General features: G+C 43.9%; 1 protein-coding gene across 1 annotated transcript in view; it reads right to left on the bottom strand.

Annotated features, from left to right (window-relative positions):
• The window catches only part of robo2 (roundabout, axon guidance receptor, homolog 2 (Drosophila)), a 146,516-nt gene extending 136,543 nt beyond the window's left edge, over nucleotides 1-9,973 (bottom strand). The window contains exon 1 of the mRNA XM_008276643.1: nucleotides 9,797-9,973. Within this exon, the coding sequence (XP_008274865.1) occupies nucleotides 9,797-9,938 (142 nt within the window). The 5' untranslated portion in view covers nucleotides 9,939-9,973. The remainder of the gene's footprint in view (nucleotides 1-9,796) is intronic.
• Between the last annotated feature and the right edge of the window lie 3,162 nt (nucleotides 9,974-13,135).

Here is a 13,135-nt window from a genome sequence, read left to right as displayed (position 1 = left end):
ATTCTGTTTAGCATTTGAATAGGCAGTTCTGATTTCTATTCAGTTGGCCTTTGGCCATGCTAGTGCTGAAGTGGTCTGGGTGAGTCTGTTTCGTCGCCACCGTGCCAACCAATGTGCAGGCTCATATCTGGCAATGTGCGATGTCTGTCAGTGTCCCGGTCTGTCTGTCTGTCTATCCGTTTGGCTGGATGAGAGTCTGGCTGGTTAATAATCAGCCTGGCTAGCTGCTAATCATCCTCCCAGCTGCAGAAGCAGGTGGCCACACATACCACAGCTCCCAGTCTCATTCACCATGTGATGTCATCTCCCTGCACCTGGTCACACTGCATTACACATAAATGAGGTAGCCAGCTTCCCTCTATGAAACCACGTGTCCTTGCCTGTCCCCGCAGCTGAGGACTTTTGACGTTTATTTTTCAATGGGGTGGACGCAGCAGCTCGTGCAGTGTACTGGTGGTGAATGAATGAACAACATCAAACCTCTGCGCCCCCTCCCCTCACCTTGGCCAAGCCTGGGACTGATCCCAGAGCAGTCTAACAGGCAGAGGCAGCGGTTAGGACACACTCCACATTGAAATAGGAAGCCATTAGCTCTGCAACACATAAGGTCACCTTCAACTAGACACAGCAGCCATGGAACTTCCTCTGCTGACATGCCCAATGGATGCAGCAGCACAGTCATGTAAAGGTCAGGCTGTAAAGTGGAATGGAACCACAGCTGTCTTAGCAACTACTCTCTTAAACATTTGATCTTGTCTCTCCCTTCACTTTTGAAAGTGACCAAAATACTTTGAGTATCACTTTCAAACAGCAGGAAAGGAAATGAGAGAGGGAGAGAGTAAAAAAGAGAAAAGAGAAGGAAAGAGAGAAGGAAGGAGAGGGGAAGAGAGGGAGACAGCAGAGGCTGGATGATTAGGTTTCAACTCTGATCTGCAGCTGTTGAGGGCTCTGGTCGCTGATAGGTGTCCCTTACAGCAAATGTAATTCAAGCCAAACACAATATCTGTTCACGCCATGGAAAGATCACCAAGTCATAACACATACAGACCCACGATAACTCTAGCACAGAAGAGGGGCAAGCGAAGCCTAGTAATGGTTCACTGCAAGGTGCTGCATGGAGAGAACAAATAGCTACATGAAAGGAGGAATTATTAGTTAATAAATCAGCAGAAATAAAATTTAGCTGTGACAGAGAATGCCCCAATGATATTTTTTTTTCTCTCAAACCACAAGGCTAACAAGGTTGGATGTATCTATGGTCAGTTTGTAGTTTGGGTTCATGTTCTCTCTCCTCCCTTCCCCCAGTTTTCTCTCACAGTTCAGTTCAGAATCTAATGAAGCTGAAATGTCGCATCTCCAATGTTTCCCAAGGGCTACTTTAAGGAGGGACTGTCCTTAATGTTTGCACAACAAGAAAAACAGGCACAAAAGCCATTTACCTTAAGCATTTTGGAGTGTGCTCGTGCACTTGTGCAAAGGTGTGTACGTGCACAATCGCATTCAACAAGACAAATCCATCAGAGCGCCAGTGTGCAATGTGACAGTCGTAACCCAAAATAAACAGACTGAATCGTGGGCCTGGCTCAGTCCTGACCCTTTCACCGGACCAATCCCCAGCAGCATTGTGCACTCTACAGTGTTGCGCAAAAGCATGTATGCGTGTGAATGAATGTGTGTTTAAGGGTGTGTGAGAAAGTAACCATGGAAATAATGGGCATTTGAAGGAGGAACATCAGCGCAGAAACAACACGGCGTTCCACACACCAGAGGGTGAATCAATTTCTGCAACATTCGATTCAAACCCGTATCAGCTAGTGCCTGAACTTCAGCCCTCCACCCTGTCACCTCCTCCTAGCTCCATATGATGGATTACCATCTCTGGCAGTCTCAGAGGGTCTGAGAGAAAGAGGGGAAGGTGGGTGGGGGAGGTCAGTCACTACAGGGACACATTCATCGGAGGGTAGCGCTGGGTTAAGGAATTATAGTATGACAGAGATCTGGGGTGGATAGGAGAGGGCAAAGGGTCCTTCAGGGGTCAGAGGATCCAATCCCGGCTGGACTCAATGGCAAGCCACCCTCAGAACGCAGCGGTCTACAGGGATTAAACTCAGGGTCACATTTTTGATTAATATTATTATCACTCACTTGTCCCTTCGCCCATTTGTCAACAAATAGAGTGGTATCACACATATTAATCTAAATCCCAGTGAACGGCACACCTGTGCAACAATTCAAAAAAGACTTACAGTTGGAAACCACGTGTTAGGTTATCAGCACACACGCTAAAGAAAAGATCAACACACTGATAAAGGGTATATTCTGGAAAATTTGATGACTGCCAAAACAAATCTGCACACAGATTTCAAAAACACAAATTTCAACCATAAGTCAATATCAAAACAGAAACCAAAGTGCAATCCACCCATAAAGCAAGACCTTCTCACCCAGACTGTGTTTTAAAGTTAATCAATAATCAGCCTGCAGACAGATTTCAATAATTTACAGCTCAGTCTACACCTCAAACTGTCTGAAGCAGCAAGACAGGGTAAGTTTTTTTTTGTACAAAATGCACTTGTCTGAAGGTGCTTACTTTTCACAACAATGCTGCCAAGCTTGTACAATTTATAGACTCAACGTTAATGCGAAGATTTATTCTTTCGCTCACTGCAGAGCAAGCATCCACGGTGTGCGGCATGGGTGATGAGACACATGGGGGGTGGAGGGGGCAAGGAGAATGAGGCAAGAAGAGGCAAAAAAAAAAAAAAAAAAAAGGCAGGCAGGAGAGACAAAGCAATAGACCTGCATTGTCAGAGTGGAGAGGCCATCAATAAAAGTGTCACTATAAAGAGAGAAAGAGGGAGAGTGTGAAGGAGCGAGAGTCGGGTGTATAAAAGAAACACAACAAAACCCGGTGCGACGGGTGCTTCATCTTGCCGGGCACTAATGGGCGTGAGAAGCGGCTGGTTCAGCATTCTTTGCTTGACGGCTCACTCCTCTGCTGACGGACCATGGCATCCATGACGGAGCGCCACACACTTGTTTAATCCAGTTTGTACACTCGAAGGTGACACAATGGTATAAGTAGAGAGGTGGGGATTGAAAGGACAAGAGACAAAAGGACTGACACGGGGCTGAGAAAGATGGCCAAAGGTCATCCCAAACTTGGATCTTAGCACTCCATCTCTTTGCCACCTTGCTGAACCTTCTCACCACATTTTCCATCTTTGTCCTCAGCTCCTGCTGCGCCACTCTATTACAGCTGTCATTATTCCGCCACAGTCTAGGCGTGCAGTATTTCCCTCGTAGAGAACTGTACTCTGAAGGTAAGGAGGTAACAGACGATCTATTTCCCTAGGTGGAGCAGGGGAGGTCAGAGCTGGGACACGAGGCCCGCTGAGGAAAGCAAAAGTGCAGTCTCAGGACTTATCAGTTGCGTGTGAATGTGTTAGTTCATGTGTGTGTGTGTGTGTGACAGTGAAAGGTCAGAGCTGGCAGTGACCGCATTGTATTCCTATGATTTATCTCCCCGTGGGACTTTGTTTTCCCCAAATTTCTGTTCCTGTTTGTGTTTTCTGCAGGTCAGCCTCTTCCCATGCATTGCACAGGAGTTGGGCAGTGAGGGGGAACTCCTCATTTACCGTCGCCATCTGTGGCTGATAGAAGAGATAAGAACAATCTGCATGCTGCTGTATATGGCTGGAGAGAGCTATGTGTGTGGACATCGTGTGAGTGAATTCACGACTCTTTACAGAGGTCAGCAAACTCCATCTGCACAGACACCGAGATGGCACATTTAATCAGGGTGTTTCCTTTCTAACAGTTTATCAGGAGAAGATATGTTCACACCCTTTGCCTGCCTTCATCGTCTCTCACACTACTTTCCCACCTTTTCTGAACCTATACTTTTTTGTGTTTCTTCTGTTATATTACTACTTTGTTCTGCCTGAACTTGGTGACCTCTGGCAAAAAAGTATTAATAGTACAATGGAATTAATCCTCTGAACCCCAGGCAGTTTCTAGGCTTTTTTTCCCCCCTCCTTTCACTTTTTCACTCACTGTAGGCTCATTTTCACTGGAACTTTATGGGAACAGCACAACCATGGCTACAAGTAGAAAGAACTCAAATACGTCTTTTGTACAGTATAGAAGAGTTATGTCATACATAATAAAGAAAGAAACAATTAAAAGTTGAATTTCTCAGATTGTTATGATTAAAAAGAAAAAGATGTTGCTCACAGGTTTTATCAGTACTGGGAGAAAAAAAGCTTATAACTCTACATTCTATAGATATTTTCCTACTTATATTTTCACTTGTTTTTATTATTGTCTACTTTTGACTATGAGTAAACACAGCCTGCAGTTTTGTTGTAAAGTCCTTAGATTTTTGTCAGGAGACTGTTGGTCAGCTAAGTTACTAATGGCTTCATAGTTGTGTTGGGTTTTATTTTTTTTACAGAATCTAGCTGGTACAAATGGTATTTTGGGCAATTATTTTAAACAAGACACATTGAATAAAATGAGTTTGATGAGTTATCACAATTCTAAGTTTATATATGGTTGTTTGGCCTAACAAAACTGAAAGTTGCACATGATAAGATGAAAGAAAGAAAGTTGGAAATCCAACAGTTTTTTGTATTTTTAGTTACTGCCTGTTATAAATAGTGTGATTTGTGATATTTTTTTTAAAGTTAACATGCCTTTTAAACCATTCCAGGTTTTTTTTTTTTTTTAGATATTTATATGTAAGGACCTGAATTCTATGTTGGTTAAGTATATAGTAGAGGTTCATTTATTTGACTGAGTGCTAGAAGAGTAAGAGATCAATAAATGAATCAATTGAAGAAAAAAATGTCAAAGGATCCCTGTTTCTTGTTTCTGAGAAATCCAAGCCCGTAACAGTTGTTTTAGTCTTCAAATCTGTGTTCCACAGATCAGACATCCCAAGATGTACAGGTGAGTGAAACATTAAATACAAATTAGACTGGGATCACTTTTCCAGACTGTTTTATTTCTTAACTGTAGCGTGCATCTTTAATATGCCGTAATGGCTGCATTGTTGCTGCTTCCTTCATTACCCTTCATTATTTCTCAAGGTCTTCGGCGCAGATTAAACCTCAGCCTACTGAGGTTTATACAAGCACGAGGGCAGGTGTTTGTGTACACATGTGTGAGAGTGTGCCAGCGTCTGTTGTTTGTGTGTATTTGTCATTCCATTTTCTCATTTCTGATCTGGAATAATGAGTCCAGATGAGCTTGTGAAAGGCTCGGCAGTGCAGCTCAGCCTGACTCCCCACCTGGCCTGCTCCTCTTGGCCTGTCCCTTTATTAGCTTCCCCTCATGCTGGACACAACAGGAACAGCTTGGTACCCTCCTCCTCTCTTCGCCACTCACACCTCTCCCAACTCTATTTTCCTGCTAATTACCTTGTTGTACGAGTACCAAATGCTACCTAACGATTCACTTAATTGCAGAAGTGGTACATTAGATGATATCAAAGGACCTTTTTAAAAGTCATCCAGTCCCATTCCAAGCTGCATTTAGAACCAACCCAAGACATCTGTTTCATTTCGGTGTCATTTGCATTTTTAAAGGTTATAGACTGAACAAAGCTGCAAGGGTATGGATCTACACCTCAAGAATGCGTGTCTTCATTCCTCTGTGATGCCTTTTCCCCCGACGATTATATGTATTTATTACACATGCAGCCACATGCACGTCGGAGGGCCTGAGTCACATTTGACACTCAATTAAAAGTGAAACTGTTCACCCTGCATGCGAGTATCTGGAGCACCACGTACGTATGCTACTCATCCACCTGCAAAGATGGCGCTAATTAACATTTTCCTTGGGATCCTATCGCCCCAGGTGTGCCTTGTCACACTTACATATACACAGATATTCGCAGTGCTAGCAATTTATTCAGCAGCGGTGGCTGCAGCTAGCATTTCTGACACAGGCTTCACAATGATTTATGAACCTGCTCATTGACCTAGTTTATTCTGAAAAGAGAAAAGGGGGCACATTCCCTCTTACGTGCAGTATATCCATCCCATAGAGCTGGCCTGCAGTCAGTTTTGAAGAGGAGTAAGATTACAAAGCAGACTGCTCAGATACCCTCTAGGCAACACGTTTACAAGTTCTCTTATCATCCGCAGTACAGGACAGTGAACAACAGCTATAATGAAATCTCTTCCTAAATTCAGCAAAGTGATGTCTAAGCATTATCCTCACACTCTGCTCATGCACCACAGACCCAGATAACACAGGGCAGTTCATGCAGTTCATGCTCTTGTCCATTCATTTGTGAACAATGTGTGCTCAACGTCCCACACTTAAAGGAGACATGAATGGAGGACGAAGTACAGCAAAGACACGAGTACCCCCAATCTGGTCCACATTAATAATGCAGAGGCACCTCTCAGAGGCCTCTTCCTCTCCACTCCACCTTTCCTCCTCCAACAGACTGAGTGGTGAGTGTTGCCCAGCTTGATGTCCAGCATGCTGCAGCGCCACTCTGCTCGGTGGACACAGAGTTCAATCTGTTTCAGAACTGCAATTCAATTATCTCACCAGGGTCCTGTTCAACCACTCGTGAACGGAAGGGGGGCAAAGGTGTGTTCAATACGACAGAGGGGGGGAGAGGGAGAGAGAGGGAGGCAGACGCTGTTACAAGACGTATCATAAGCGCAAACCCGGTTCAACATGGATACAGATTTAAATGCTGCTTTTTCTTGTGCGATTAGCTTTGGCTTTACAATCACTAGACGGATGTCAGGACCTGATAAAGCTAATCACTGCAGTAAAGCCAATGCCGTGGGATTTAGCACCCCACCCCCCTTTTGTTCCCCTAGCCCCCTGAAGACCTGGCTGAAAGAGAAAGCTGAGAAAGCCAAGGGCCCAAAACAAACCAAGCATGGAGTAAGCTCCACCAAATGTCCCTCCCTCCTTTTAGGGATTTTTGCCAGCCTTAATTCTGCAAAAACCCAAAATAGACAAAGAAAATAAACCTCAAAAGGTCATAGTTTAGGTTGAATATAACTGATCATCATCATTTGTTGTTGACAATGAATACTCAACTGTGAATATCATTTTTTAAATAAAGATCACAATCATTTTATCTGCTTACTACAGACTAATACTAGTGTATGCTTAAGAAAAAGGGAGAGACAAGGTGCAATCAAACAACGAATATCACTCTATGGAAAAAAACCATGAAGCGCTGCACTGATTCTGACCATTTTTCTGCCCGAGGCCTGACATCTGATTGACTCAGACACCAATGCTGCAGATCAGCTTCAGGACACTCCAACTCAATATCCCTAGAATTACCTGTCATTAAAATTGCAACAAGTCATTAATGTCTTCACATAATACACTACCTGTATATTTCAATCTCTTTCCTTCTTCTCCATTTTCTGCAACGTGCCTCCGAGGGTTCTGATCTGCTCATAATCAAGTAATTTATACCAACACTGTTCTCCTTTAATAAAGCTTCATTGCAGTGTCACATTATAATCAAGCAACTGGCCCCGTTGAACTACACTTGACCCACTAGCACAGCCTTCTCCTGCAGCCACACTCCATCTCAGTCAAGCCCGCACTGCTATCAAGCTCAAACTGCGACGCCTCAGGTCAGGTCAGGTCAGGTCAATATGAACAACACTGTTATGTGGTGTAGTAGCGTCTATAAACGGAACTGGAAGATGTGACGCCACTTTAATGAACTATTAAAAGCAGAAGGGTTAGTTTGGTGTCAGCTTGTTTCATTTGTGTCCAAAGATTATCCTGGTAAAGCGTGTAGGGCTAGACCTCAGGTAGCAGATGAAATATGAACCAGAGAGTCCACTTAGAAGGCTTATTAAACGCAAAGATGCTGCGTGGTTGTTTATACTCCTTTAAGGCACATTTATTTCATAATGGGAAGTGTTCACCTCCATCGTGGTACATGCAAGGTGACCAGTACATTAGCCAAGTGCTACAGGCTACAAAATAATAGGAATGTGTGCAAAGTAAGGTATGTGGATATGTGTACATTTCTAGTGTTGCCTTATGATAGTGTGCTGCATGGAGATAAAAGTGGAGCCTTAGTGGGAGTTAAGGGTATACTTTTTTTTTTTTTTGGGCAAAACTGTAATTTCTAGCCACAGCGATAAAAATTTACAGCCCTGTACCCCTGTGTGTGGCCTCCGTCTTTATCCCGAACCTCTCTTTCACACCCAGCATCACTAGTAATCCCCATCAGATGTGTGTTCATATTTCTTCACCTTGCTATCCCCTCCTCTCCTGGCCTCCTGACCTCTCACCCCTCACCTTTAAGCCATTCAAGCAGTCAATGCCTCTATTCAACCCCCTCGGCTGCTCATCCCATATTACAAGGGTGGGAGAGAGAGAGAGAGATAGAGCGAGCGAGAGAGAAAGAGAGAGAGAGTACCGAAAAGAAAGGTTAAGAAACAGTGCGAGAAAGGAAAAATAAAATAATCTGCAGACTTCATCAATTTTTCATGAATTTTCATTTAGACTGGGAGAACCCTCTTACAGCAATCGATAGATCAAGCTGCTGTCACACAGTTAGCACCTGGGGGCTGGTGGAAAGCCCTCGGGAAGGCAGGGCACTGGATCAGAGGCACAGACCAACCCCCCTCCATTTCCATTTCCCAAGGATCACAAACTAACTACGAACCCTGCTGCCACTGTAATCACATGAGAAATACAGTTACAGGGCATTCTATTACATGGAAGATGTTTCTACGGCTTTCCTCTGTTGAAACATGCCAAACATTTAATTAGGTTTGTTTGTTGTATGTTAACTAGGAAGTTAACCTCAGCATTTTACTAAACTGCTGACAGAAGTTAATTAGACTGTAGTTAACTCTACAATGGCAGAGATTTGTCACTTTCATGATATTAAAACTTAAAAATCTATGACAAATCATGTAATTTAAGTAATTAAAATAAGCTGTGGATGCGACACAAAGCACACAGTCCTTATTTGCAACACGGGGCTGTATTAAGTATCTCTACTCAGAACAACATAAGGACAGGGTGACTTTTCACTCCATCCTATGGGCAGTTTGAGATGCCTGGGAGCTGCTCGAGAGGAAGCCCAGCCTGCTGGGGGGTAGGCTCATCTTCAAAGGTAATTTGATCCACAGCTCAGGTTCTGCCTGTCAGTGTTCACCAACACAGATGATCTGAGTTAAATGTCCATCAGGAGCTGTGCTTGTCTTTCTACCCCCACTCACCTGTGAGGAGACCAGTGACTGTCCCTCTCCAACAGTCTGCCAGTAGCATTATGTCCAACTTAAAGGTCTGCACACAACTTCAAAACAACTCCCTTCAGCTAAGAGCGTATCAAATTCATCAACTCCAAGGCTGAGAAACTCATTTTCTACAACTCATTATCCCACCAAAAATGTTCGACATTATGAAACCGCAGCACAGCTTAACTGTCCCCTTTAGACTTACAGGAAATTATTACAGTGGCTGCAAATGGAGTGAGCACTGAAAACAACATGAAGTCAGCTCTAAAAATAGTGTAATTACAGTGACTGCAAATTAAATGTTAGTTTGTTTATTGTTATTCCCTAGAGTGAAGACAATGACTTTTCTATAATGTGTAACTGACATAAAAATGTATCATGTTGACTTTAAAAGTCGTCTTGTGCTAAATGCAAATCCGGTCTTTCCATCATTTTGAAGCAGCGGCATCAAGACTTTTCTTTGTCAAGCCAATTAATTACATTTTACGAGCAAAACAGGACATTAAGAAGGAACAGGAGAATGATTCTTGACTCACATGCTACTTCCAAAGATGCATTGCGGCTGACGGCTTCTCCCAGGTAGTTCCGGGCCACGCAGACGTAGGCTCCCTCATCCGGTTTGCTCCGTCGTCCATGAACGATGCGAAGGAAGAAAAGCGAGCCGCTGGGCAGCAGCATGCGGTGAGAACGTGGGTCATCTTTGTCCGTTTCCACCCGCTCGCCATCCTTGTACCACTCCACTGTCGGGGTGGGCCGCCCCTCCGCTTTGCAGTTGAGAGTGGCGGGCTCCCCTTTGGATACAATCAGGTCAGAGGGGTGCTCCACAATCCGGGGTGGGGAGTCCTCCTGGCGCAGACGGGATCCTGAAGGGAAAAACAAGAGATGTAATTAATCATAAATCCGCAGCATTAAGGCTTTAAAACAGGTTTCTGCTCATTTAAATAAATATATACTTTCCTCATTTAACAACCGTTTTCAGGAACATAACTGCAAAAACCAAGGGACTAATAAACACAACTAAAAGCAGCAAATAATCTAACTTGGGAAGATCTTTTTCCCCAGAGGGAGCTACAGGATGTGACTCAGATGCAGTATCCATTTCATCAATGAAAGCTAGGAGGATGACCCACCTAATGACCTGTTTTCTAAGGAAATCTGCAGTCCAAAGTATCATGCCGTGAAATCTTCTCAGCTGCCCCACACATATCTGACCTGTTTCACAAATGCAGCTGCTACATACTAAGCGACATCTTTCATTTGTGTACCTCAGCAAACAGCAAGTTCTGTGTCTTCATGGACTGACTTAATAAAGCAACAAATACACTGAAAATGAGACAATGCAAATTCAGGGAGGGGGGAAAAAAAACAGCTGCACTCAGCGGAAATTTGACTAAATGCATCTACATTTTTAACACAAAACAACAACTAACATTGATCCAAAATCAGATACCAAAAGAAAGTGCTGAGCAGCGATTTTACTTAGCTTGCTGACACCGCTACCCAGACCCAGATAAGCAGTGGAAAATGAATGGAGGGCTCAAACTAATAGTTACTTAAACTTGTCTTGGGTTAGAAGTATATAAAAACACACATTGAAGCCTTTAATCACCATTTCAGGGCAGTAAAAAAGCAACCATCTGCTCTCGATCCTATATGGAAGAGCTTGAGGATAATTGGCCCCATGGATGAACGGTGAATGGAGGCATACATTTGAGCTACATGCACAAAGACACAAATTACATATTTGCCTTGGATATTTGGCTTTTACGAAAAAGTCGAGTAAAACTGTTGAGTCCTGTGAGCAAAAGTGCACGTGTGATGTGAATATGAATGCTGCGTCCAGACTAATGTCAAATGCTAATCCCCTGTGGCTGAAAACCTTGGCCCACTCCTTTTCATTACGCCTTTCAGTACGGTGAGCTCTGGGAGTCTGGCAGCTAAGATAATGCTGCCTGAGTCAAAGTGCTCTGTGTGTCTGTGACCAGGTCTTACCCATGAAGATAAGATGCTGCAGGCCACACACACACACACACACACATTTACATCACAGAGGCCATGGGAACCCTGCAACAATCAAATAGTTTGATCCAGCATCAAACAACCAGAGACACGGTGAAGGGAATAGGGAATAAGGCAAACTTTTCCAACAACCTTTTTTTTTTTTTTTTTTTTTTTTATCCCTTTCTTTTGAACCACATTCAATACCGCATCAATTACTCTGATTCAGTAGGCAGCTAAACGTTAGCCAGTCAGAGTTGCATTAGGTTGAAAGCTGAGCCCTTTGTCTTAAAATGAGTTGTTGCAGGTGGGCATGTGATTGAGCTGAGTTGATGATTGTGCCCTTCCCTGGGGCAGTGCAGCGGGGTAATAGGACGATGCCTGCTGTAAAGAACCACGTAGGCCTTTGTGCTTATGTAAGGGCTAATTTTAACAGGGGATGGAGGCTAAACAGTGGAGGTTCCAGCTCTTTGTTCAGCTGGGTTTGCACATGTTCCACTACCCCTTATACTTGAGTCTCCCAGGGGAAACTGGGACAAGCTGTACCCTGGTCTTTTCTGTCCATGAGTCTGCGGGCAAAAAGGACAGGAGCAGGTAGAAACCCGCTGATCAGCACAAAAACACACTTCAAAGACCCTGAGTGTGGTGAATGTGTGTGCACAAGAATACACACATGCAAACACATGCATTTAACTCTGTGTAAACGTGCGCTAGTCCACCGATTGTCAGGAATCAGACATGAGACAGGGGCGTATTGACCCCTGAGCAGGAGGTAGTCTGTTCTCTCTTCTTCCTAATTTGGGCTAATTCCCTCCATTTCCCTGTCATTGATTAGTGATCAGGCCTGGTGTCTTGTGCTAACTGGGGCCACAGACAGCAGTCTTTAGCAGAGGGGGTGGTGATATCCTGCTCCCAGGGAACATGATCTTCTCTCATTGGCACAATGTGAAAAAAACCGAAGGCACACTACTGGTGGTGGAACAAACACCAACAGTACGCTGCTTGCACTTATTCACGCAATCTCTTTCATCAGTGGTAGATAACAGTAACCTAGCCGGCAGCCCTGTCAGAGCAGGAGCAGAGAGGCAAGTTTGTATTCTGGCAATAAGTGACTTAATAAATGAAGCAGTAATTAACACCGTGACATTGATAAATGGAGGGCGAGATAAAGGACAGACACGGAGACCCCCATCCCGCTCAGATGGAGTGTTTGAACGCACATTTATTCTTATCTCATTGGAGCATCTGCTTCCCCCATAATCCACAAACCCTGCGGTGGCTTTCCACTAAGGCCAACGCGCATGCACAGCACTAAACTGCGGCGACTCCATTCGATTTATATCAGTCTAATTTCTTTAAATCCAATTTGTATTCCAATCTACTGCCTTCTAATCACTTAAACCTTGAGTCTCCATCTGCTCTCCTCTTTCCTGTGGAAATGAACGCAGCAGATGCCTCTACAATTGTCCTTTCACTGCCAGAAAGAGCTAGGCTGGGTGCACAGAGGGCCAGACGTGACTGGTCAGTGTCCTTCCTGGGCGCAGAGAGTCAGGTGGAAGAGGTAGGAAAGGTTATAAACGCATCCATATGTTGTGGAATATGGTTTAAATTAGTCTCATCAATATCAATAACTGGCTAACCTGAACATGTAAACCTTGCCGGATGTTTCACTTTGAAAAATCTGGGTACAAACGAAAATGTTTGTCCCTAAATATATGCTGTCCAGGAAGATCAAATACAACAAAAACTTCATGTACATCTTCAGCACCCTGCCATCAGACCGAGCTCCTCACAGAAGTGAAAGTCAATTTTCAGCTTCCTATTGGGCCCCCTTTCCCACTCTCTTTACGGTAAATGGGCTTTCTGTTGCCCTTTTA

This window comes from Stegastes partitus, unplaced genomic scaffold (assembly GCF_000690725.1).
Source record: "Stegastes partitus isolate 25-593 unplaced genomic scaffold, Stegastes_partitus-1.0.2 Scaffold78, whole genome shotgun sequence".
NCBI lineage: Eukaryota > Metazoa > Chordata > Actinopteri > Pomacentridae > Stegastes > Stegastes partitus.
The sequence above is the reverse complement of the archived record's forward strand: the minus strand, read 5'-3'. Positions and strand labels throughout refer to the sequence as shown.